We start from the raw sequence: 27,070 nt of genomic DNA, 5'->3' as shown, positions 1-27,070 counted from the left end.
CCATAGTGTCTACCAGGTCTGCCCCTGAGACTGAAGAGCATCTGTCTTTGCAGTACAGTTTGTTCTTGTGACCTTCTTGTCCCAGGTATTTTCACCTGGAAACCCTTAAGTCTAAAAGCACATTGCATCTTCTGTTCAAAGAAGATCTGAAAAGAAACACAATAAAATGTTTAAGCACTTGGCCCCAGGAGTAAATTTCAAAACTGACAATTTGGCATCCATATGATATATATAGCACAGATAAATATGTAAGTGACTCAGAATGACAACAGGAAAAGTCGAAACCCTGTTGTCCAGACAATAAAAAATCCTGAGGACAGTGATATGTCTGAAATCAAACCTCTCCAGAAATGTCCCATGCAATGCCAGATTGCAGAAAAGCATTCCATTCCACCCATGACCCACATTCGTGAATTCTTTTTGAGAATAGGCTACATCTGAATATGTTCTTTTCCTCATGTGCATTGATGGAATGGTTTCAGAATAACTGTCTTGAGGTTAATATACTGCAAATGAAAGGATTGTCTTTAGCTTAAAATTTATTTTCAACTTCATACTCATGTTTCCTATTTTCTAATTGACACACTATCCATAGGAAGTAAATTATATTCCAGAAATGAAAATAACCCTTTTCAAATGGAGGCAGAGAGGAGAATAAGAACGTATAAACTAGTTAGATAACTGCGGCTCTCAGGAGAATACCACAGTAAACAATTGAGGAATTTTTAGATCTCAGTAAGTCAATCAAAAAGATCTGGAAGTCTTTCTCTACCATATTATACCAATTTAATCTCACACTAAAACAAGCAATAGGCCTTCTGGATAGAAGACAAGCAGAAAAGATTATATACATTAACCTGCAAAACATTTTTGACACTTTCCTGCTTACTTCAAGCAATCAAAGAAAAATATCTTGATTAAGTCAAGGTAGAATGAATGCAAAAACTTGGGAAACTATTTTAAGGAATATTTAAAGAAAAAAAAAATTAATTGTTTATTGCTCAAAGGGAAGGATGACTGAGTGTAAAACCACAGAAATTTTCATTACACATTCAAAAGTGTGTAATCAGTAAATTAGATTATCAAATAAAAGAGTAAATTATGACAGTTGTATGTTACACAATGTTTTAGAGACTGTGAGTAGAATAAATGACAATTTGAATGTTTAAACAAATTGGAGAAAAGATAACTGCAGATAAAAAAAATAAAAGAAAAAAAAAAAGAAGACAAATTTGAAGCATGAATTTATTCAAGGTTTACCAGAAGAACAACAGAAAAATGACTGGACAAAATTTCTCACTGTGTTTTTCAAGTTAAGGTGAATGAACACTATCTTATTATTGCCAAAAAAAGTGTTTTTCCTGGGATTCATACACAGAACTCTTGCAAATAACACAATATGAAATAGCATTTCTACACAAACAAACATAGACAGATCCTTGACTGCAACCTGTTTGGGACAGGTAAATTCAAGAAAGTAGTTAGAGAAGGATAAGAGGCAAATTATATGCTCTGGAGCAAAAGGCTGAAGGATCCGTGTTGGCTTAATTCCAGAAGAAATCTAAGCCTAAAGAGTCCCAATGGTGATTTAAGCAGAAAATCCATTAGTTGCTTAATAAAATAACCAAAGCCACGTCTGAAGTTCTGGGACGTATGAAGTTCCTTTAATTGCCATCTTTTCAAATGAGAAAACTCAAAAAGATTTGCTTTTAGGGGGGCCAGGTCATCCATATCTAAGACTGTAATTAAATTATTGATATTATATTTCCTCTTTTGTTTCTTATTTACAATGTCTGGCTTAGTTCCATAAAGAACCTCATCATTAGCAACGTAAAGTCAGCAGAAAATATACAAAAAGACACAGGGTTGAAACAAACAGATTTAGCCCTTATAAGTTAGAATACTATTTATCAGATAGAGGACCAAGGCTCCAATACAGCACTTCTCTCTTTAACCAAACAGGTGACTAACTGCTAGCAACAGGAAGGAGGATAAAAAAGTCTTTCTTATGCTACTTAGTGCAGCAGAATAAATTTGACAAAGAAATATGAAAAACATTAATTTTACTAATAGTGCTTAATTTAAACTTGTTTCTCATAATAATATTTCTAATTTCAGAAAAATCAGAAGACACCATGTATGTTGTCATGAGCAGAAAAACTGTTTTAAGTAATCCAAATTAGAGGGAGATATCAGGTGTTATTGATCAATATAGACATTAAAAAATCCAGAAAATGGTGATTCCAAAGGTCTCTTTTTCATGTTAGAAGGCATTAGCCCTTTGTTCAAAATCACACCTGAAATCTTCTACTTCAACATTGTGTATGGTCAAAACCACTTTTTTTTTTAATGAATATTTAAAGATAAGAACAGCAGAAGACTAGGATTCAACTTGGCTGAATGTCCACATCAGAAGGCAGTAATCAGAATCCAAGTTCCTGTTTCTGTGTCACACTAAATTTATGCCCATATTTCAGGTCAAGTATACTCACAGTATACCACAGAGCTTCATCAACCCTGCAGTCTAGGATTTGTCCTTTCTAAATTGACATTAATCTAATTTCCAGCTTTTTAGTGTTCAGTCTTACATTATGCTGACATTTAAAATATGTTTGAAATATACATTCACTCTTTATTCTTTCAAATGCAGCAATAATAAATAAATTACTAGTAGTTCATGTATTATCCTGAAATGTTTGAGACTTCCGTTTAAATCATTATCCTGAATCAAACAGACCTGATTTGAAACCCAGTTTCCTGTTTCTCTAATCACTAGTCAATTCTGGACCATCCTGAACCAATGATAATATGATTCCACTATGGATAAAATGGATAAACAATCAGAAAGTTAGAGACCAAAAGCATAAGAAGGCAGACACTTAGCTAATACATATGGCACAGGTTCCAGCAAAAATTTTTACATATTGCTAGGGTGGAAGTAACTCTAGTCACTCACTATATACTAGGATTAAGCTGGTCTTCTGAGTGATTCAGATTCAAATCTCAGAAGAAGGAACAGAGGATTAAATTTAAAGTCTTGATATCTTAAGAAGTGGCTTGACCCTACAGTAGAAGATCTACACCACCACGTTCTCACACTTGGAAACCATGTGAAGCCCTTCATTTACTTTGCTTTTCTTAAAACTACACAAATAATTTTAGGTCAAATGCACCTTTTTCTGTTGCAGAGATGAAATGATGATTGTTTTTGTACCTTACGGTTTCTGTACCTGAAATGCTTTCCCAGTAAGTCCAATAAAGAGCTAATATAGATGTCTGAGAGGCTGTAATGCCCCAAACATTGGAGTACATTCATGACAGATTAGAAAAGCATCTGCCAACAATGATATTCCTTTATCCATAACTCCTTGGAACAGGAAAGTGGGTTGGGTCACTTCCTTTATTTTTTTCCTCTAATTTTCTGTCCCTCAGGAAGGAACAATCTGGTTTTAGCCCTAGCAAAGCAGAAAATCCTCCCACAAGCTTGAAGATCGCAGGTTCCATTTGAATACGAGAAATTTAGATTCAACTGCACATTTCTGAAATATGGACATATGTTCTCAGGGCTTGCAAGTACTCTAATTGTCCATTTAATTTGATACTCTGAAATATAATATTGCCATTTAACATCAGGATGATGAGTTAAGAGAACATGCTGATATCCTGATGATTAAAGGTAGAAAATCACGTCATGTGGAATGTTAAATGTACTGTATCAACAGGTTCAACATATTTATCAATAGTCACATTTGATTGTACTGCAATCCTATTAGTTTTCACAAGTGGATAAATTACTCACAAGGCTCTGGAGCACTGTGGAGATTTCACACTGACAGGCAGCTAAACTCCTCTACACTGCTTTCTCTTCCCAGTCCTCAAAGGAATGGGGGAAGAAAATAAGGGCTCAAGGGCTGAGATAAAGACAGGGAAATTGCTCACCACTTTCTGTAACAGGCAAAATAGACTCAGCATGGGGAGATTTATATAATTTATTGCCTATTACCAACAGACTAGCAGTGAGAAGCTAAAAGCAAACTACAAACATCTTCCCTCTATCCACCTTCTCCTACTTCCTGCCCTGAGCAGTGCAGAATGGGGAATGGGGGCAGTGGTCACTCCATAATGCATTGCATCTGCCACTCCTACGTTGTCAACTCTCTGATCCTGCTCCATGTGAGGTCCCTCTCACGAGATGCCATCCTTCCCCAAATGATGCCACGTCGTCTTCCCCGAGGCTGCAGCTCTTCAAGCACTGCTCCAACAACAGGTCAGGCCTTTCATGGCCTTTGTGGCCATGTGGGCACATTGCTGGATCGAGTCCAGACAGCTGTTGACCAGCTCCCTCAGGCCCTTTTCTGCCAGACAACTCTCCAGCCACTCTTCCCCAAGCCTGTACCACTGCATGGGGTTATTATAATCCAAGTGTAGGACCTAACACTTAGCGAAGTTGAATGTCATGCAGTTGGACTCAGCCCATCAATGCAACCTATCCAGACTTAAACACAGATGGAATGGTTGAGGTGGCTGCAGAATTTTGCATCTAAGACATAGAAGCAAATATGTCCCACTGCTCTTGCTGTGGAGATATTAACTCTCTCTAAAAATAGCTACCTGTGTGACATCAGAAACATGTTGATGTAATAGCTTGTTTCAGAGAACAGGGTTAAGGCTGAGATGCATGTGCCTTCAGCCTGCTTTGCTGAAAACACATATGAACATGTCAGCTACAACAGAATTACTCCCCAGTCTTGGCTTTCGTGGCAAGTTCAGAAATATTAGTTTGAAAAACTTTTTAAAGGCACATCTCATTAGGGGTACAAAGGAGGTCTTTCAGCATAAATAAACTACTTGCACAGACAAACCAAAATATATTATTCCTCATATTCTCAATAGGGTAGGGGTCCCCACTACTAGTTTGGTAGGTATAATTTCGGCCAACAGTGTGAACATGACTGCTGGCCAAAGCAATGTTCTGCTCAAGTCCTGGGAAAAGACAGTTTAATTACACACATAGCATCTGTGAAGGCTTGTGCAGAGTTCATCTGGCAGATTGAAAGCAAAATAGCATAAGGCCTACAAAACTATTCAAACATCAGTGTTGCAAAAACTTCATGTGTAATGATAGTCTGATACACTCTACCCCACTATCCGCAAGACCAAATGAAAGTAACGTAAGAAAGACTTAGCATACTTCTGTTTTCATGAATCAGTTTACTCAAGCAAAATGCAAAAGAAACAAGGGATATTAATTCTCAGCATCTGACCATGGAGTATGCTGGTTCTTAGGTGCTTTCTTGTTTAAAACAAGAAGGAAAATCTGCTGTATTTATCTTAGGAAGTACAGAAAACTGTACAACTTTCCCTTGTGCTGAGTTATGACTTCCAATGTGATTTTGAAATAAACTTTGTTTTCTCCTATTATTAGTTAGTCTTAACGTGTTTGTGAGTTTTGATTCATAGGATTCCATGTATTTTGTTTTTCAGGTGATTTGTTTTTTCCTATTAAATTCAAAACTTCAGAGGTATGAGTACAAGTATATCCTTTCTAATACAATGACAATTATGATACTATACAAAGGAGAAATATTCAATAAGCAAAGAGACGAAAGGATTATGCATGCCAAACAAGAAAAAGTAATTTTTATTTTCTATGACATGTTCTAAATTCCTATCTTGTATAATAATTTTAATTGCCATTTAACAAGCATAGGCTTGTGTTTGAGCCCAGAATTGAAGTGCAACAGATCTTCTGTTATCAGCTTTTGCTTACGTCTATCAATTCTTAATTCAAACATCAGAATTAAAATTAAAGGCAGGAATTAATGATAGTAATGAAATTCCAGCAGTAAATGACAAGACAAACTTTGAGTATAGTGACAGTAGATCTCATCAGTTGCTGGAAGCATACAGTGAGTTATATGAATGGACCTGTAATGTTCTCCTGTCTCAGTCACTGCTGAACAGGCAGTGAGTGACTGATAGCTGCAGTAAAGAATACAGAATAAGCTCAAGTCTGAGAAGTTTTCTACAAATGCTTTCACGACATCTTTTAATCCATACAGAACTGGAATACAGGAAGCTAATGATACGTTTGAAAAAACTCCACTGTTCTTCAGCCTGAACTGACTGAGGAGAGATTGCTGTTTAATGGTGGCTGCAGCACTAACAGCACAAGGCAATACAATCTGTGGTTAATGTTTTAGACCAGGAGCATAAATGAATTTTCACATTCTTCCAGAATAATGTTTTGAAAAGGAATAGTTACGAGGCTGTGTAATTGCTGTATACTCTTGTAATTGCCGTGAAAATGTCAAAGATATTATTATTAAAGTACTAGCTTAGCAGCCTTCATGGTTGGCATTGGTGCAAGCCAGTAACAGAAAGATCAGAATTAGATTTCAGTTTTGTAACAGTAGCTGTATAGGATCTTTACTGCACAATTTCCTACACAGTCATAGCAAATATGGAGAGCACCAAAGGCTCTGTTTGTCACCCAGGCTAGGCTCTGATTCAGTTCTAACATCCTCAGAAAATATTCCCAGGCTGTCAGCTTGAACAGCTTACAGAGATAAACACTGTGATATATCCAAAATGTCAGACCATTGGATTGTTCCTAAAAGAATGTAGAGAAAATCTAACATAAATGAAATCAACAAGTATGGGCTTAGACTCCTTAAATAGGAATACGTAAGTAGGCACACTGTAAAAATGGATAAGAACAGAACACTTATTGTGAGCAGCATCTTTCAAAAAAAAAAATTGAGACTGTTTTTCCTTCAAATTAATCCTGTAACACTGCTTAAATCACCATCTACCTGGATTATCTGTTGCCTAAGTGCCAATTATAAATGTTAAACCTGCAAAGTGACAGCTCCACTACAGCAAGCACGTGGCTTTTAAAGATCAGGCTGTGGTTTAGATTATTTCTTCAGTCACGAATAATCTTTCATTTGCTGAACTCCAATGTTTTAACACATATTGGTCATGAAGTCCATAGCAGAGACAATATTTTACTGAGTAAACAGAAGCAACATGAGAAATCCACTGAATTTTCTGGATAAACAGCTGAAAAAGGACTGCACAATGTGTCCTTGTACTTAAGAGCTATCAATTTACTTCAGTTCCTCTAATCTTTTCATGGCTGATATTACTGAGTTCCAGAAAGAAACAGATATTACCTTCTCTGTCAAAACCAGAACCAATTTTAGAAGTTGAAAGTGGAAAACTATTACTATCATTAAAGCATATAGACAAGATGTAGCCAAAGATCATGATGCCATATTGAAATCTTTAGCGTGTCACACCTTGTATATGAAATGCTTGTTTACATTAATGGATGAAAAAGTCTCTTCCAAATCCTGATAATGAATTCAGAATTTAATAAACATGTATGGAAAAAAAAATCTCCTACTATAAGCTAAATTCTGTGTCACACTTCAACCTCTTTATTCCACTCAAAAGGACAAACACATCATATGTATCTCTAACACATCGGTGGAGAAAATTCCACAGCAGAAAGTTTCCTCCCTCTAGCATAAAGCACATCTGTTCCATCAGTCTTCCACCAGAACAGCTTCCACAGGTGCAGCAACAGAGGGCTTGGATTTTTGCTGTGAGCATGCTGGCCCATGTCCATGGAAATAGAACAGGCATCCCAACTGTACTGCTGAGTGAAACTGAGGCATAGGAGAGAAAAGAATTGATGCTTTTAGTCTAAAGTGGAAAACAGTCATGAGGCTTTTTAAGGAACTGAACAAAAGGATGCAGTTTGAGAATCGATTTTGACCAGAGACGTCCATCAGGCAAGAAGAGTAAAATATACTAAACAAAAATGGAATAAATGAGATCAAGCTGTGGGAATGAAGATGACAGTTTAAAATGACAAGGGCAAGAAATTTAGAAATTTAGAAGAATTTCCTGTATACAAAGAAAAGATCATCAGTCAAAAGTATAAAGCAGAAATTAAATGGTAAATGTTAATGAACTTTAGAAACATTAAAAGCTGAATTTTCATATAAGACAAAATTTAAGAAATTATGTATCTCTGTTGTGATAAAATGAGGGGTTTGAACTAGCTAAATAAATACAAATAAAGGATCTGCTACTAAAACCCTTCTTTTCCTATTAGACTTCCTCAAGATGTGAAAAAAACTATTTTGTAATTTATGATCCCCTTTGTATCTCAGTCTGTGAAATTTCACCAGTTATTCCTGTATGGAACTCAGTAACCTCTATTTTTTTTTCAGAGCATGTGAATTTGTATGACCTCTTATAATTCATTTCACCTTTCTTTTCAAATTATGAAACTTTCAGGAGCATGTATTTTCTCCCTGTGAGGTATCTCTGAATCCATTTTTTTTTTAATTAAACAGGAAGAGTTCTTCATGTCTCAGTAACTTTTTCCGGTCTTCAGATACTTTCTCAACCTGCAGTCTCATCAACACATCAATGTCTCTTCTAAAACAAGTCTCTGGATCAATCACAATTCAAGCACAAGGATTACACAGACTATTGACTTGTGCCTCATGCTGTCCTGTGGCCTCTCCCACTCCATTGCCCTATTCACCAGAAAGTCACTCAGATCATGGAATCTGAGAGAGACCACAGCACTGAACCTAATCTGAGGAGGGAGGAGAAAAGGGGTAAGTGTAAAGGGAAGGATAGGTAATAGGGCAAGTAACCAAATGTCACGCACAGGCTTCAGGAATAGATATTTTTTTAATGAGAGTAATTTGAGAAGTCAAGGGCCAACAGAACTGCATACAGTATCTCAACAGTTGGTATCAATGCTATACAAAATTAAAAATATCTCTAACTCTTATCAAAATTTCCTGTTACTTATAAATGGATCACAGAAGGATCACTTTTACTGTTGCCACGCCACTTGCCCTGGGAATTCATATTGACTTACTTGTCCATTCTGAGTCCCAGACTCTCTTCAAAGTAACAGTAGCATTTTTAAAAACTTAAAAAATTTGCTTGTGTTCCAGGTTCTAGATGTATGACCTTGCTTGTGGCTATACCGAAGTATATTTTTGAGTGGACACAAGTTACTAGATAACCTCTGCATAATTACTTCAACATCGTTGCTACTTGCTATTTATCAGTCTCTGCATCACTCTTTTTTTTTCAGTGATAATTAATTATACTCCTTTGATAAAATTGTTTGAAAACATGAATATTTAGTGTTCCAGACATGCAGTTACTTTCATGCCAATCTTGTAATCTTATCAAAGCGTTAAACCAGCTTTCTTTGACAATAGCTATTTTCCCTAGAACTATATCAATTTGCACTAATTATATTCTTATCCTTTAATTTTTTTTCATTTGTTTTAATCAGTTTAATTATAGATAAGTTCTCTATTAGATGACAGTCTAACCAGTTCATGGTCAACCCACTCCACCTTTCTAAACATTGGCATAACATGAGCATGAACACAGCCTTCTGAAATTTCACCACAAAAACCTATAGTTATTATTAGCAAGTCAAAGATCTAACTAGAAAACTCTTCAGTGTGTACGTCAGTTCCATACAGACAGTCTAGTAACAGGCATGGCTTTAGTATCGATATGAAATGCCCCTAATTTCATTCAAATTTAAATAAGGATTAGTACACAAGAAAACAAATTCAATGAGACAAAACTGCATTCAACTGATACTGAAACAAATTCAGATTCTGATATTTCTTTGCAGTATGTAACTTTTACAGATCCCATAGAAGTAGGTACTAGCAAAAAAAAATAATAATAATAATACAAACCATTTCATACAATCATAGACAGGTTTAGGTTGGAAGAGACCTTAAAGATCATCTAGTTTCAAACCTCCTGCTGTTGGCAGGGACATCTTCCACTATACAAGGTTGCTCAAAGCCTCTTCCAACCTGCCCATGAACACTTCCAGGAATGGGGCATCCACAGCTTCTCTGGGCAGCCTTTTCCAGTGCCTCACCATCCTCACAGGAAATTATTTTCTTCCTACTGCATAATCTCAATCTACCTTATTTTAGTCTAAAAATCCTTGCCCTATCACTAAGCTCCCTGGTAAAGAGTCTCCCCTTTCCAGAAGGCCCTGCTTATATCCTGAAAGGCCACAATGAAGTCTCCCCAGAGCCCTCTCTTCTTCAGGCTGAAGAAACCCAGCTCTTTCTGCCTGTTTTCGTAGGAGAGGTGCTCCAGACACTTGTGGCCCCACTCTGGACCTGCTCCAACAGGTCCATTCCATGTCTTTCTTATGCTGCAGATCTCAGAGCTGAATGCAATACTGCTGGTGGGTTCTCATGAGGGTAGAGTAGAGGGGCAAGATCACCTCCCTCACCCTGCTGGCCACGCAGGTCTTTTGATACAGCCCAGGATATGATTTGCTTTCTGTGCTGCAAGCACACACTGCTGGCTCACATCTGATTTTTCATCCACCAGTATCCCCAAGTCCTTCTCTGTCTGGCTGCTCTCCATCCATTCATCTCCAGTGTACGTTGATACAGGATTGCCTTGACCCATTTGCAGCACCTTGCACCTGGCAGTGCTGAATTACAAGAAGGTTGACAGGAGTGTTCATTTTTTTTCCTACTGTAGCCTCTTATCATAAAAGATGTATCCATTTTCCTAATGATAATTGCCTCTTTTCTGAATCCTCCCACAGGTTTATCTTTACAAATATTGCTATTTAAAGTTCTTCAGAGTCTTGTCACGTTCTTTGTTACTTCCTACCTCTTCAAACCACTTTGCCTCCTCAGTACACTGGTTTGGACTTGTAACTATTCTTGTCTGTCTCTACAGTAAATACCCTTGTATGAAATAGTAGGCTACTTTACTGACTCTCTTCTAATATTCCAAGTACCTCTTGTCATCTTAGATCAGAAAGCACAGGGACTGTGTCTTACAGGGTGATTAGTATGACATACTTGACCACAACAAAGGGGTACACTACTACCATAATGCAAAGTGATATAAATATTTAAATGATGCAAACACTGCTTCCAGAAAAAAATAAAAATAACAAAGCAAGGTTTTAGACCAAAAGCTTTCTGAGCTAAATCTTAGGGAATATAATTTCAAAGACAGTGCCAGTGATCACCAGTGACCCTTATTTCCAGCGTAAATTACTGTGCTACAGGACCAAAAGGCTGTTGCAGCAAAAAGAAATTTGATCCTAAAATGTGATCAGTTAAACGTGCAATGAAACAGTAAACAAAAGCTTGCATTGTTGGAGGAAAAAGCAGCAGGAATTAAGGGAGGCAGAGAGCGGTTCAACCTGTCTCACAGCTCCGTTCAAAGCAAATTCCTCAAGCTTCATCGACAAGAGGGAAGTTTTGCCTACGTTTTTCCCTAAAAACCTTCTTAACTTTGTAACCACCAACAAACAGCATTCCAAGCAGCCATTAACCTCGGCATCGTTATTTTATAGTATTCTGAGCACATTTTCAAGTTTTACTCTGAGAAGTGTAAGCAGCTACAAGTTCACCAGACACACCTCGACTCAGTAAATACAAAACACAAGCGTAAATAAACACGGGCTGGAGGTATTTATAGCTCAGAAAGGCTGATTTTATTTCCTCGGCTACCAGACAGAAATTAGCTTGTGCCCGTGTCATCTCAACATGGGTGGAGGGAAAGGTAAAACAGTCAGAGTAACATCTCTTCCACATGACAGTCATCACAAAAACTGCCTCTGTTTGAAGCACAAGAAAGCGCTGCGAGCTCCCCCTTCGCCTTTCCCAGCGCAGCAGCCAGTAACTGCCGCTCGGCGTGGCCCCGGCGCAGCCCCTGCAGGCGAATCGCGAGCGCCCCGCGCTACCCGCATCCGGCCCGGCACTGGCGCCGCCCGTTTCATTTCAGCAACCGGTTCGCGCCGGCCGCCTCCGCCTCTCGGCGCCCGTCCGCCCTCGCACGGCCCTGCGGGGCCACGCCCCCAGGCGGCCTCACTCCCGCCCCACCCCGCGAGAGGCCCCTCTGATTGGCCGAGTGTGCTGCTCGTCAAGGCCGTGCGCCAGCGAGAGGCGGGCCCCGAGGCGCAAGTGCAGGAGGCGGTGCTCGGGCTCTCCCCTTGTGTCGCCGCGTCCGCGTCGCGCCAGCCGCAGAGCCGCCCGCTGCCGCCGTCGCAGCTGTATGCTCCAGCCCCGCTCCGCCGCCGAACCCCCTCCGGCAGCTTCGCGGCCTCCAGCGCCTCCGCCTCCTCCTGGTTCCGCTCCTCCTGCCCCCGGCGGTGGCGCCCGCACCCCGGCTGTATGATCAGGCTACAGTCTTCAATGAGTAACCATATTCCTGTGAGTGTCGCCACCCGCGCCCTCGCCCCGCTGTCCTTGTGCGCCGGCTGCGCGCCTCTCCCCCCCACCCCTCTGCCTCCTCCATGTTGACTCTTTGTTCTACTACCCGGGCGGGCAGCAGGGAGCGGCCTCGTTGCGCCTCGCTCACCCTTCCGCCCCGCTGTCGTGTCGGCCCGCGTCGGCCGCGAAGTCGCTCCGTGAGCGTTCCCGGCGGTTCTGCCCGCGGCCTGGCCTGGCCTGCCCTGCCCCCGCGGCAGCCCTGAGCTCGTGGCGAAGGGCAGCGCCCGGGGGTGCGGCCCTGAGGGGCCAGGAGCCTCCTGTTGGGGGAAGGCCGGGCCGGGCGGCGGCCGCGGGGTACAAGATGGCTCCGCGTCGGGAGCCTGGCGGGAGCGTGATTCGAACCCGTGACCGCCGCGGCGGAGGCGCCGGCTCGGCTGCCGGCGGCGTGGCGAAGCGGGCCTGGAGCACCGCAGCGAGCGCGGCCCTCGGGGCTTGTGAGGCCGGGACAAGCCTCGGCTTGCCCGCGGGTCCCCGCCGGTCAGGTGGCGCGGCGGGACGGCCGGGAGCCAGGCCTGGGCGGGTGGGGGGAGGGAGCGGGCGGGGCGGTAGTCATGGCGGCTCGGCCCGTCCTGCGTTGCCCCCGGCTCGGCGGACACGTGCGCGGCAGCCATCAGCGGGCTCTTTGTCCCCGCTGCGCCCAGGTACGTGAGGCCCTTCCGCGGGCAGCCTCTCCGGGCACGGCCGAAGCCAGTTGTGCGGCAGGACTCGCTGCTGCCCGGCTCTTAGAGATCGACAGAGGAGGAGGTATTTATGTGCACGTCGAAGTGGATTTTTCTGTACAGTTGCCAATTTACGGTTAGAAGCTCACAAACGTAATAAAATATTTTGATGGAACCTGTTTTTGAGACCTTTCTTCCTCCCCCACCGTAGTAATCTATGGTGCCTCACGTCTGTGACGGCTGAGCACACGCAGTGTATCTTACAGCACAACCATGGTGAGGCTTCTTTGCAGCAGGACGCCCTTCAAAAGGCAGAACATGATCAGAACTGAGTTGCTATCAGCGGGTAACAATGTGGTCAGGGACCATTTTGTGCAGGTCTCAGTGGCTGTCAGCTACAGGCACAGCAGATGCTCAGATATACACAGCCCTTGTGCTCCAGGGTTCCGTGATTCTAGTGTTTCTTACTGTTGCTGGAGACAGCTTCCAACATGTCTACCTGTGTCTGCAGAGCTGCTGAAGCAATGACTCAGAAGTGTGAACCCTGTCTCCTTGTAACTTCATTAAACTGTCAGATCAGAAAGCCTGGAGATGACACGTAAATGTCAGCTCTTATTATTCCACTGATGGAACAGCAAAGGGCTTTGAAATTTTCTTGCAGGATCAAAACTGTTTTAGGGGAGCAGTGTGGAAGAGCACAGAAATGGCAGAGATGGGAGGAAATGTGAGAATGAGGAAGAGAACTGACTGACAGCTCCAGCAGGGGCCAAGCCATGTTGCTGTCTTAAGTGAGGCTGAATGTCAGGCAGTAAATAAATAGAACTTACCCTGATCTAATAACTCCTATTTTGTGAAAACGTTTTTGCTGTGACAAAGATATGCTGCATAATAATGCTGGGTCTGCCTCTGTGTGTAGGCAGACTGTAAGAGAGCATTTTTTCTTAAAGCTAACTGGAATTCCCGGATAAGGGTAATGCTGAATTCCTAAGTAGGTTGGCACCTTAGAGTTTTTCAAAAAATAATAAAACTCAGTCTATAAAATCAATAAAGAGGTAATTGGTAAAAGTAGATCCATAACTCTTTACAGCTTCTCTTGCAGATTAAGAACTTACTGTTTGGCACTGATATTAAATGATGAAATAAAATAACTCTTTACATGTATATGTTTAAAACAGAGTAGGTTTTGAGTAGAGTGAAAGGAATTATGTAGTTTGCGTAAGTGATGGAATGTTGTGTCACTTTGAGACTGTTCTTGGTTTCAGGAACTCAGAAGATGCATTAGACAAGGGAGTGGAATGTTTTTTGGAATGTCTTATTTTCCCCAATGTCTGTTAAGGTTTTTTCACATGTTCATTTGCGGTGCAAGCAGGAGAACTATGAGAACAGTCATGTGTCTTCTGTTTCATCTGTGGAAGTTGCATTGACTTGTTATACAGGAAGTTTTGAGATAATCTTTTCTTCCCCAGAACTGCATACTTTAACCACAAGAAACATCCTTCTTTCGCAGAGAGTCTTGTAGGGCATTTGTAATAAACCTGTGGCATCTTCTCTTTGTGATGTGAGAGTGTATTTTCTTAGGTTGAGTGTTACTTTCTCTGGTCTGAAGTGGATAATTCTGTTGCAGTGGGTGTCATAACAGATGTTACAGTGTACCCTGTAGATAGGAGGTGAATCTCATCAACAGTCTCTAATGAAGATGTGCCTTTATTTTATGGAGTGGCTCTGCTGTTTGTACCTCTTACCCTCCCGCTCCTTTGGGTTTATCTTGGTTATCACCTAGGCTTTCAGTAGTACATGAAGGTCAGGGTACTTGTCCTCCTGTTTTTTAAAAGTAGGCATTTTCAAATTGTCATGAAATTCACTTTTTAGTTCCCTTTTCTAGGTATGATTCTGTAGGTTCAGTAGCTAAGTATCTGACTTGAGGAATATGATCCCACGTAGTTGATTCTGGAGATAAATGTTTGTTCAAGGAGCAGGTGGATTGAGCAACTGTGAACCATCTTACACATGTTTTGAAAGCAAAGTGCCATGCAACTGTGTACTTCTGTTCTCATGCTTCTAAAGATACTACCAGTCTATGAACAAGAGTATCAGCAGCAAGGGATAGCATTGCATCTCTTCCCTATATACATGTTGGTACCAACCTGATAGATTTTTCATAAGCAGTCTTTTCCAGATATGACTGACTATTTCGAGCGGAGAATAGATGTGTGAATCTGTTTGTCAGTGGGGACGTATATTTCAGCTTCCTGTCCCAAAGAAGGGCATGAAAGAAAGCTTTTCTTTACATGACGTCTTCCTCTTGCTTGAGTAATTTATTCTCTGATTTCTTCCAGCATACATGATAGATGGAACAATCATAGCTAATGTGACTGTCCCTTATTGGACAGGGTAATTTCTCTTAGTAGTTGATCTTGGTATATTAACCTTCCCTATGTTTCCAAGTTTTTTCTGGATCTGAGAGTCTAAAGGTAGCTTGGCTTTGTGTTACTAATAGAAACTGATGCTTGTATGTAGAGCGCTCTGAATGTAATGCCTCCTACTTATTTCCGTGGAAACTGCAACGGCTACAAGGAGCACAATAACACTGTTTGATACAATACTTTCTCAGCTACAGAACAATTTTTTCAACAGTCACCACCATTAGCTATGCATTTTCACCAGTGATGAACAAGAGCCTGCATGCAGTGCTTGTAAAAGTTTGCACCAGCAGAGGTGACCCATTCTTTCAGAGCTGCTATGATGATGGTGTTGTTGCAAGGAATGTGTTGCCCTCATAGTCTATCTTTATTAGCCCAAACAGCTGAGAAGGCACCAAATCTGGACTGTGTTGCAGGACAGTCCAGCTGAGACTGGCAGTATGCTCCATGGTCTTCAAACTGCTGTGGACTCTGACGTTATGTATTGCAGGAGAAAGGTTGTCTTGTTCTGCGGCCTGACTCTAGAAGTTCAAGTCCTCAATTTAGTCAGTGTGGCAATGTAATGGTCAGAGTTCATGGTTTGTTCAGGTTCCAGGAAATTCAGGATGATCACCCTTTTCCTGTCCCAAAAGACAGTGCACATCACCCACTTTGATAGGAAATTCTCGTGTCACCTCTCCATGGACCGATGTTTTGATTCTGGCTCATAGTGGTGATGCTGGTCTTGCATCGTTACTAATGATGCGATCCAGGAAACTGTCACCTTCTGGCTTGTATTGGTTCAATAGGTCCTGACAAACTTGCATACAGTGTTCTTTCTGTTCTTGTGTGAGTGTTTGTGGGACCTACCTGGAGTAAACTTCACACTCTTCCAGTGTGTCCACCATTGTTTCCAATGCATTGGAACCCATTTTCAGCTTGGTTCACGGTTCAGGTTGTAGTCATCTGATTAGTGCAGATGAGCTGGCTGAGATACTCTTGATTTGATGATGTGACAGTAGTGCACAATCACGTGGAACATGGCTTGCCTTTTACATTTCTGTTGCCACTGCTGAAACACGCCACCCACCGCCTCACTGTGCTCCCATCCGTTGTTTAGTGTCTGTCAGCATTCAACACGTGTTGATGAATATCAGTGGGTGCCACTTTTTTCCCTATGGAATAATTCAGTTACATGCCTTTGCTTCAGTATGCGTTTCCATGTCTGTGGCTATTCTGTCAGACTGCCTCTCAGCTGCCATCTGTCACACAGCAACAAAATGTAACAGAATATTGGTGGGAAGGTTCAACCTGTACTGCCGTATCACCAATATCTGCCTCTGATGTCATGTGCCGAGATAATAAAATAAGAGGTGTTACCTTTTGAGTAGCCTTCATATCTCCAAAATCTTTCAGTGTTAGTTTTCCTCAAAGAAAACTCACTTTGAGGTAAAAACGGTGTGGTGGAGTACCCAGATTAATTATATAAACTACTAGTTAGTATCGTTCTGTGTAAAACCTTTGTGTGCAGTGGCGTGGGTTTTGCTTTCACTTGCACAGCTTTATGCTTTCATATCCTAACTTGATTTTTTTTTAGCTTACCTACCAAATAATTGCCTGAAAATTGTAATTCCAAGCCTCTTGCAAGTTGCTTAAGTCATTTAAATTCTGCCTAAGTATGAGGTGGTTTTAATTACTACAGCAGTATTTTTTATAGCTCAGTGCTGAGGGTGGATTTAGCCTTATACTCCAGCTTAATGATCTAATGCAAGTAGCATGCCCATATACTTGCCTTTAATTTTTATTTGACTCCTGGAACAGACCTAAACGAGGTTGGCTAAATCTCCTAGCATAGTACTTCCTTTTTACTACATGGAGGAGCTGATCTAGGTGTGGAGTTTTCTAGTTACCAATGAGGTAGCACACTCATCAAAGGAAAATGTGAGCTTTGCCCCTTTGTAATGTGGCAGCAGCTGTTGCCAAGGCAAACAGTCCGAATGAAATGCATGCTTAGTTAGGTCCTTAGTTCTCTGAGTTGGTAAGGTGCTGATGTGTCTAATTGCTGATTGCTAAGCCAGTATTAAATAAATTAATTAGTAGGTTAATTGCATGTAGAACTGAAACTTAACGTTGTGTAATGTACTTCAACTTTGGATTGTGGCTGCACCTTCTGGATGTGATAAACAATCTGCTTTAAAATGTAGATGTTATGACTCTGCATTGCTGCCTGCCTTCCTCTTTACCCCTGTGATGTGTTTGCCTGGTGTTCATCTTGAGTATTCCTAGTTGTATGTTAAGGGCAGCCAACATATCAGACTGGGTAAAACCCAATTACTTCTTACTTCCTGCCTACCCCAGTATGGGGTTGTGGTGGCTTGTTTCCAATTATTCAATGTTTGTTAACTCTCAAAATTCTTCATCTTGCACCTTGAAAAACCTTTTCTTTACCCTAGTGACCCAGTTCTATTTCATCATTTCCACAAGCTCACTTTCGTGTTCTTCTTTTTGTTTCTGACAGCCTTCTCTCCCTCATCCTCTGCTGGAGAAAATGGCCAGCTTGCCTTAGAAGTCTTAAAAAAGAGATAATCGTAAGATCTGCCAGCGCATGAGAAAAGCAGCATAAGACCTTGTGCAGCTGTGTCTGCTTAAAGCTGTCCTGTGCCTTTCTGCTGTTCAGCTTCTTAAACTAATTGAAAGTGATTTTAAATAAACCCTTTTCAGTTCTCTTTCTCAGCTGCTATTTTAGTTGTTGCCGAAGTCTGAACCTAGGTCTCCTTGGTGCATCACCTTACCTTTCCCTGGTATGGTATGGTTGGTATGTCTGATGATTCTTGAAATTCTTTGCATTCTGCTGGTTACTGTTATTCTGCTGACTATTCTGTTCTCTTCAAGGGATCCTTCTTGCTCCTTTTTCCATTATTTCTGTTTTGAGTTTTTGCTGTCGCTCAAGTTACATCACAGATAATTCTGAAGAGTAACTGGCAAGCTTAACCCTTTAGTCCTCATAAAAATGGTGGTGGCAGTATCTCTAGAGCAGCAGTGAAGTGTGTGTGCAACTGCTCTACTAATTGTGTTCCCTTTCTGCTAAGTTTTGTCATGCTGGTTAGCAGTTTTATGGTTTTTTGTTTCACTTTTTTTAGCCATGCTGTGAGTAAGGTGCATCCTTTAAAACTTACTGCCACACAGTTGCTTAAAAATGTGAAAGGGATGACGGGAGATGTTTGTGCTCTCTCTAAATTTCCTTGCAAACCTTGTGTGATGTATCTGATGCAGTCTGAACTCCTAATGATTTGTGTCTTCCCTGTTACCCTTAGTAGAACTCCTTCTTCTGCTGACTTAGGAAAGGAGGGAAGCCGTGTCTGCAACATTATTGCCATTCTTTAAAATATAGATCACTCTAAGAATTTCTGTACTGCTAGGATGCTCCGTGGAAAAAGCAACAATTAACTCATTTGATCTGTTGTGGCTTCCGCTCAATACTAAATATTGTTATTAATATAGATCCACTGTTGTCTTTGTGGCTTAGTGTGTGCAGCGGGGTCTTGATCTGGCTCCAAATCCTGGATGGCAGTTAGCAACTGTGACTTTATTGCGTGTAGCTTTTTCTACCTGCCATTTTTAATAGTGTTCTAAGACATTAGCTGTTGTCAGGCTATACTGCACAACTTTCCTTAGGATTTCATATTTTGAATTAATTTGCTTATGTTTGGGCAGCTTTTCAGTGCAGGGTATCTGAACATGTTGCTACAGTGTAGTTACTGTTTGATTGCTAGAAACTAGATTTATGGGGGCAGAGAATTGATACTACTGCCTCCCAGCTTGGGAAAAAAAAATCATTAAAAATAGTAAGTCTGACAGCAATTCTGTAATGCTGCATCTTCAGCTAACCTATTCCTAAGGTATCTTGGGTGATGTTTTGTTTGGACTTCAGAAAGGCATGAATTCTTTTCAGTGTTTGCAGTTGGCTGGCTAACGTAAGTCATTTTTCCGGCAGAGAAGCTGTAGGATTAGTGTTGGTTGTTTCTAGTACCTATGTATATTACATGGGCATCTGGTCCAGCTTTTTTTTTTATTTTTTGGGAGACAAAACTTACCTGTTGTTCTAATCCTTGGGGAGGAAGGACCTTCTGGGGGTATGATCAACAGTACTGTAGCTGGGCACAAATCTAGCTCCTGTGCCATAAGGTTCCAGAGTGCATAAAAGCATGTATTTTTGGATCATATACACAGCAACATCTGCAAATGAATACATAACTCATGGCAGTTCATCAGCTATGATGATGAACTTGCTGGTTTTGCATCTTGCAGTAACTTCGTATGCAAATTCAACCATAAGACAATAGCAGGGAATTACTGGGAAGGAATAACCAGTTCAATACATTTGCCTTTACATTGTTTTTAGCTAGGGTATAACTACTATCTTGATGTATTAATAGAGCAATGATGTGGAGAGGCAGTTAAAGCTAGATGAAAACTGCTCTGTCTTCAGCCTTAAGTATGTGAAATGTTCTTCTAGAAATCTGCATGCTTTGATGGTCTCAAAATGTTTAAAAGCTTTGCTAGGCCACAAAGATTTTTGCATTTGATTTCAAGGCCTGTCACACTCAAATATTTTTTCCTGGTTATTCTGTACATAAATTGATGATTTTTTTTGCATGCAAAGTAAGTCTTTAGGCTTTAAGACAGTGTTTTCTGTGTCTGTAGGCTGGTAGTTTTTCTTAAATATTCAAGTTCTCTGATGCTCAGCTTGAATATTCAAGGAATGTCATCCTTGCCTTTATGTAACCAGTTAAGGTCAGTGTAACTGTAGGTGTTGCGATGTCTCAATTCACAATAGGAAACATAAGCTGCGATTTGTAAAACTTGATACATTGTATTTGTACTACACTTCTGAGTGTTGAAGTATTTGAAAATATTAGCATTAAAACTACCTTATCTGGCATCTTTGTATTAAATAATGTAAATAGTATTTTTTTCTTGTTAGAAAGGTAACAGAATTTTCATGCAAACCTGATTCTTCAATTTAAAAAATAGACGTTCTGAAAATACTGATGGTCTCTGCTTTCATTTTGTTCATTTTATAATGCTGTCTTCAAAGTAACCTTATTTCACTTATGTTCATTGTGCTTTTTTTCTTGTCTCTTTACAGCAGTTCTGTGGTGTTCTTGGTCACACATTTATGGAGTTTCTGAAGGGCAGTGGAGACTACTGCCAGGCACAGCACGACCTGTATGCAGACAAGTGAACTGTAGAAATTCATTACTACTCCACCAAGAAGCCCCCTTAAGAGTGGTTGACCAGGATAAGAAGTATTGAATTGAAATTGGCAGAGCATTTAACAAAAGAATTCAGACCTGGATGGGGTAAACCTCAGTGCACTGCCTTTCTTTTGCCTCAGTATTACTGGATTGAAGAATTGCTGCTTCTTGTTAGGAGGTTCATTTCATTTCCCATTGCTCCCAACTTCATACTTCCAAGCACTGAGAATTTCACGTGGAGTATAGTGAAGTAGACTTCGGTTTCTCTACATCACTTCTATATTAGATTTTTTTGAATCCTTTCATAATCTTGTTGCATGTTTAACTAAATTAATATGGCCCGAATGAACCGCCCAGCTCCTGTGGAAATCACCTACAAGAACATGAGATTTCTAATCACACACAATCCAACCAATGCAACCTTAAACAAATTTATAGAGGTAAGGTCAGACTAGAATTCTTGTTAATGTGTTCTTATGCCTCAACAGCATGCTGTATTTAACTTTTTTTTTTTTTACAAGTGGAAGCTGTGTGAAGTGATACTGAGTGAGGCTGTGAACTCATTTCAAGTAGTGATGCCTTGCTTCACAAACCCACTGACAAATACATAGTCAGACTTTGGCCTTCACCAAGGCATGGTTCTGGATGTGAAGCACAGAAATAATTGTGTTGTCTGGTACATTGTATGTTTAGTACACTGCTTAGGTGTGAAAACAAGAAAGGTCTGGCATAGAAAAACTGAGATCTGCTAGCAATAGGAAATCATATATAGATTGATCTAAAGCAATATGATATTTCCTTGCTCCTACTGTAGTAATGAGTAAAAATAATGATTCAGTGTACATTGTACACCAAAAAGTTAGGAACTAATAATAGAATTGCAGTATACTTTCACTGCTTGTTTCCCTTCAGTATTAGCAAATGCTGGTTCTCCTGTAGCTTAAGAGAATCCTCTGTGAGTCACTGTTTACTTGGGTGAAATTTGTGGTGGTATACTTACAGTGCAGTGCATCCTGAGTTGCAGAAACTGTTTTGGTATGTGCTGAAACTCTTTCCCAGCTAAATCCATGTGTCTTGATGTATGTTGCTAATACCTGAATTTTCCATCTAAACCTTGCAGCTTGCATGTTGGAAGCATGAAATGTACAGCTGAGTGTATGCATATGATAAAAATAGCTTCCTCCAGGGTTACCTCTTGGTAAGGTTTGAGCTTGTAATGCAGTCCCTCCTTAGTAAGATTTAAGTTGTCTCCATTATTTCTCTATTTTATATGCCCATCCAGTATGGGCTAACAATGTATGAGAAGCACGGTGAATTAATCTTTGTTTGCATTTATACCTTCAAAGCTAGATAGTGTGGTTAAGCTACGTATCAGTCATATCCTTGGCAGTTGTAGTCTGAATGACAGGAGAATACAGGGAGAATGAAAAATCAATATACTGTTTTCCCATTCATGAGGCTTAATAGCAGAGTGGAAAGCTGGTTTTTCTTTTATCTTCTAGGTATAAAAACCCATGAACTGGAATGATTTATTGTCCTGTGCTCACCATTCTTATTAGTAAGAGGTTTTAAAAGCTTCTAGTTTCAAGTAGAGCAAGAAAAGAGGAAGATGTAAGCTTCACTCAGTATGTTTGTAGTGAAGCATCTAGCTTTGCAACCCAGGAAGCTGGCTATTTTTTTTAAAGGAATAATCTTTCAGAGATGGATTGAGTATTTCATTAGTGTTTGTTTGGATCCGACTTAGGAAAAAAACCCACCATCTTAATCTTCAGATACGTTTGCAGAAGAGCTTAAAAAGGTATCTGCCATTTGCATGGCGTTTTAGTTATTTCAGCTTTGTTCTTTACAGGCTGGCAAGCATTTGTGTTTTATTTACTGAAACTTTTGGAATAAGTTAGCTTATTAACCTATTGAGAAAATAAATAAATGAAGTCAGTTTACCATTAAAGCAGTTCTTTTTCACTCCGTAGGAACTTAAGAAATATGGTGTTACCACAGTGGTAAGAGTGTGTGAAGCTACTTACGATACTGCTCCGGTGGAAAAAGAAGGCATTCAGGTTTTGGTAAGTAATGTAGAAGCTGCGGTTTGGGGATTGTTTTTTTTTGTTGTTGTCCTTTCTTAAGCACAGCTTTTTATATGTTATATAGTCACAACCTTGATTCAGTTCTGTAAAGGCATTCTGGCAGCTCGTAAGCAGAAGTTATACAGATCTCTTCAGTTAGGGGTGAAAACTTTTGAGTAAACTCTTTCATTCAATGAAAACAGGCTGAGAAGAAATATATTCCTAATAGTGTTGAATTTTTTAGAAAATTATAAATTCTAATGCACACAGTAGTAAAAGTTCTATCTCTCTGTATGTATTCATGTGTTGTCTTATAGGATTGGCCCTTTGATGACGGTGCACCACCATCCAACCAGATTGTTGATGATTGGCTAAACCTCCTTAAAGTTAAATTTCGTGAAGAACCTGGTTGTTGTATTGCTGTACACTGTGTTGCTGGTCTTGGACGGTGGGTCAAGTTTTAAAGATCTGTTGAATTGCCATTCTTGGTCAGACTTCTTAAGATTTAGTAAAAAAACAGTTGGGGCAAATTTCAAAATAGTCACAGATCTAGTATTGGAAGGAGCTCACACCTTAAAAGTAGGTTAGATGACTGCAGATTGTTGCATGTAAAACAGACTTCTGTGCTTTTTAGTCAAAAGGTTTTCCTGTTCCCACAGCTATCAAACTACTAAGTGAAGTAAACAAAGACATTCCTGTACCAAGCATATTGACAAGTGTCATGTCGGTATTTTTTGTCTTGCTAAAGTCTTCCTTTTCTTATGGCTTTATTGACTTTCATCTGTAACTTTTTTCTATCCCTATTTACAGAGTATTGCCACTCTCCTGGTTATAAGGATATTGTAGCCGTTAGCCCCACCTAAGCACAAGGTGTTTTAGTGTATGAAGGAACAGCTTTCACCCATCAAGTGAAACAAGTGATAGGTCTGCTTCCCTCTCCCCCAGATTTGGTGGTTAACTAGTTGAAAAAAGTACCTAATTTTTATCATGTAAGGCTTCTTAAATCCTTGAACATGTAAAAAATATTCAGCAAGCTTGTTACTAGGTGCATGTATCTTTTGCTGCAGTGTAGCATGTTTCTTGTTTTCTGTGTGCTTAAAATTAAAAAGTGTAAATTGTTAATATTTGAGTTAGTGTCAGGCTTTCTTAACTAAAAACAGTGCTCTGTCAGATGAGAAATGCTGTGGCAAGCAAGGGGTCTCCCCCTCATGGTGGGAGGGGGATGGCCTGGAGATTGCATCTGCGGTTTTTATTGGATCTGATTTGACATCTTTCTTTTATTTTGGGTTTCCAATTGCTTCTAAGGAGGGTTTGTTTGTGGGAATAGAAACCCATGTGCAACTCCTGCTCAGAATTAATTGCCATTGAAAGAAATGGATAAAGATCACTTGCATGTTATTCCTGCTGACATCCCGTATACCTAAAGTCAGGTGAACAAAACCAAGGTTAACTAGAGCTAATTCCTGTCTTTTTTTTTAAAGAGAGGTGAATGGCTTGTAAGCATCTGGTATAATTGCCCAATTAACTTAGAAAAGCCTTCAGTCCTTATTTGATATTTCATGCCTGGGGAAGCAAAAGATGGAAGGACAAAGAAGTGGGAGAATTACACTGAGTGTCCACTGACAAATCCTAAACTGAATACATTATTATTTATTTATTTTACCAGAGCTCCAGTCTTAGTTGCTCTTGCACTGATAGAATGTGGAATGAAGTATGAAGATGCAGTGCAGTTCATAAGACAGTAAGTATGAAGCTAATATCTGTTTCCAAGATTTAACTCACCAACATACCTGGTCTCTACAGGGAATTGTGTATGCTATTCTTGTTTGTTCTTTATAAGACAAAATCTGAACCTTCTAACAAACTTTCTGAATACAATCAATGTTGTAAGACTTGTCCTGTGAAATGCCTATTTCTTCATGAGACAAAACACCTTAGAAACTAGGTTCTGTCCAGTAGTTGGAGCTAGCACTCATTTACATGTGTGAATCATCCCTTCTTTTAATAGATTGAAGCGTCCTAAACAATTCCCCCACTAGTCTTTTCTGATAGCCTACCTAAGAAAAATATTTTCTTACAGTTTTTGTAAGTCCACCCAAGTTTGATGAGAAAATGAGTAGTGCCAGTGCCCTAACTTCATAGGTATCAACTATATGTTAAAAACACTGCACTGCAAACAAAAAATAGTAAAATACTATTTGCATAATTGCCAAGCCTGTAAGGAATTGAGTTCAGTTGAGTTCAGCTTGTAGACCTTAACAGGATGTTATATACAAAATGAAAAATATGAAGCCTCATATAAAATATAGGTCTTTCATAGACTCTTGGTTTGAGCAGAACCAAGAAAGCTCTACTTCTGTATAGATGTGTTATAACTTATTCTTAGTATTGTAGTATTCTTAATTACTTTAAGAGATTGGACAGCTTCAACTGGCTTAAGGAGGAGACCATTTCACATCTCTCTGTAGCTTCCTTTTGAAGCTAAAAGCTTGCTAAGGATCTTATGCAAGATCTTTGTCTTGTGTATTTTAGGGGCTAAAACACCATCTAAAATACTGTGTACTCCTTTGACCATGTGGTCCACTGAGGTGTTTTTGAAAGGAAGCTACCACCCTCTTTTCTGGCACTTAGCTTTTAATTAGCCTTATTTTGGTTACAGTCCTGGTTTAATCGTGTGTTTTTTTTCAAGTGACCTAAAAATATTTTTCTCTAATGGATAATGTTATTTCACTGGGCAGTAGATTAATATTTTAAGGTATTTCTTCTTCCATTTAGGAAACGTCGTGGAGCTTTTAATAGCAAGCAACTTCTGTACTTGGAGAAATACCGCCCTAAGATGCGCCTGCGTTTTAAAGACTCCAATGGTCACCGAAATAACTGTTGCATTCAGTAGAGCCCAACAGCCTATGTTACTACTTTGGGATTAAAGGATGGAACCTAGAATTGAGCAGACTGCATGCCAAAGGCATGGGTCTAATATTTTTTAAGTAGTAAAGGAAGCTTCCATAGGAGTGTTTAATAGGCTAAAAACTTAGTAGTAATGCAACTTTGTGTTTAGATAAATATCCATCTGTTTGGAGACCCGGTAAATGTTTTTGCTGTACCCTATTTCTGAGCTGTCTCCTTTTTTATTAATTACCACTTGAAATATCCTTTAATCATGCCATTAAGTCTTACCCACCTTGTTTGAACTACTAAAAATTGGGGCACTAAAATAAATCAGTCTGTAGAGAAATTAGGTGCCAAAATACTTAGCATATCAGCTGTATGTTTTTCCTTGTAGATGGGCGTAGTTCTGATAACATAAGAACTACCAGCTTATCTGGACCTTACTATTTTTTCTAGTCATTTCAGTATTGAAGAATATGGCCTCTAAGATAGTCTTGCCTGCTCACTGTGTGTTTTGTCTCCCACAATCGCACTAGAATTACCAGGATTTGCACAGTGGTTTTTTTTTTTACAGCAACTTTTTCCTCCAGTGTCTGTATTTTTCTGTTATCTGACCTCTCCATTTTACAAATCATTACTCTCTGGTTACTCATGTAGAAAATCTTTTAAATTGTACAGAAGCACACAAGTCTTTAATGTCTCCAGACAAAAAGCCTTACAGTAAAATTAATGTCGGCACTCAATGTGCAACTTAACAGAGGGCCTAAAAAGGTTGGGAGGGGCTATTTAATATTTCTAGTAAAATGTTGCCTTTGTCTTGTGCAGGAAGTATAGAATATGCCCTTTACTTTAGTAAATATTTTTTTAAAACTTAGAAATGCTTTGTTATTGTAGCTAAAAATTCTTAATCAGAAAATTTCTGAAAAATCTTGTAGTTTCTTTTACTGTACCTATTGGAGGTTGTTTACCAACTATTGCTTTGTTGAAAGTGTGATTTTTTTTTTGTTTTGTTTTTCCTCCTTGAGTTTCTGCTATGACTTGGGCAGACCTCTGTAATATTTTGTATGCCTTTCAAGCTGCGTAACTTAATATTTGGATACTTGATAATTTGTTTTATTATGTAATTGATAAATGGTGATGTGTATTAATGTTAGTTCAGCCATATATTTATACTGTCTTGGGAATGTGTGGTTATAGTTCTGTGGGAGAAATAATTTTTGCCAGTGTTCACCAGCTTGTAAAATCTAGTGCGAGAGCTTAAACATCTAAATAAATACTGAAAAGCACTTACAAAGTTTGCTGAAACACTCATGACTTTCACTTCTTGTGTACTTTATCAGCAGTCTTACGGTGCCTAAATTCTAAATCTATCCAGGCATCTTTTTTTTTTTCCTTCGAATCTGGGCCGGAGTGTCCCCTTTGCTGTAATGTTTGCTGTTTGTTTTACTCATAAATAAATGTGGACAAAAATTAATA

General features: G+C 39.7%; 2 protein-coding genes across 4 annotated transcripts; one reads left to right on the top strand and one right to left on the bottom strand.

The window, feature by feature from the left end:
* On the bottom strand, nt 1-14,117 carry LOC110396041 (translation initiation factor IF-2-like). The gene is made up of 2 exons (XM_021391305.1): nt 12,415-14,117; nt 1-146 (listed from the first exon to the last, which is right to left on the bottom strand). The coding sequence occupies exons 1-2, from the start codon at nt 12,935-12,937 to the stop codon at nt 136-138; spliced, it is 534 nt and encodes a 177-aa protein (XP_021246980.1). The 5' UTR covers nt 12,938-14,117; the 3' UTR covers nt 1-135.
* On the top strand, nt 11,537-27,070 carry PTP4A1 (protein tyrosine phosphatase type IVA, member 1). Of its 3 annotated transcripts, XM_021391304.1 has the most exons (6): nt 12,000-12,266; nt 20,534-21,082; nt 22,613-22,705; nt 23,023-23,153; nt 24,372-24,446; nt 25,481-27,070. In XM_021391304.1, the coding sequence occupies exons 2-6, from the start codon at nt 20,978-20,980 to the stop codon at nt 25,596-25,598; spliced, it is 522 nt and encodes a 173-aa protein (XP_021246979.1). In that variant the 5' UTR covers nt 12,000-12,266; nt 20,534-20,977; the 3' UTR covers nt 25,599-27,070. The 3 variants fall into 3 exon arrangements, with proteins under 3 accessions (XP_021246978.1, XP_021246977.1, XP_021246979.1); XM_021391303.1 differs by lacking the exons at nt 22,613-22,705; nt 23,023-23,153; nt 24,372-24,446; nt 25,481-27,070 and having other exon boundaries at nt 11,537-12,266; nt 20,537-20,976; XM_021391302.1 differs by lacking the exons at nt 22,613-22,705; nt 23,023-23,153; nt 24,372-24,446; nt 25,481-27,070 and having other exon boundaries at nt 11,547-12,266; nt 20,534-20,976.

The sequence above is a fragment of the Numida meleagris genome, chromosome 3 (genome assembly GCF_002078875.1).
Source record: "Numida meleagris isolate 19003 breed g44 Domestic line chromosome 3, NumMel1.0, whole genome shotgun sequence".
Classification (NCBI taxonomy): Eukaryota; Metazoa; Chordata; class Aves; order Galliformes; family Numididae; genus Numida; species Numida meleagris.
Note: the sequence above shows the minus strand (reverse complement) of the source record. Positions and strands in the feature narration are given on the sequence as shown.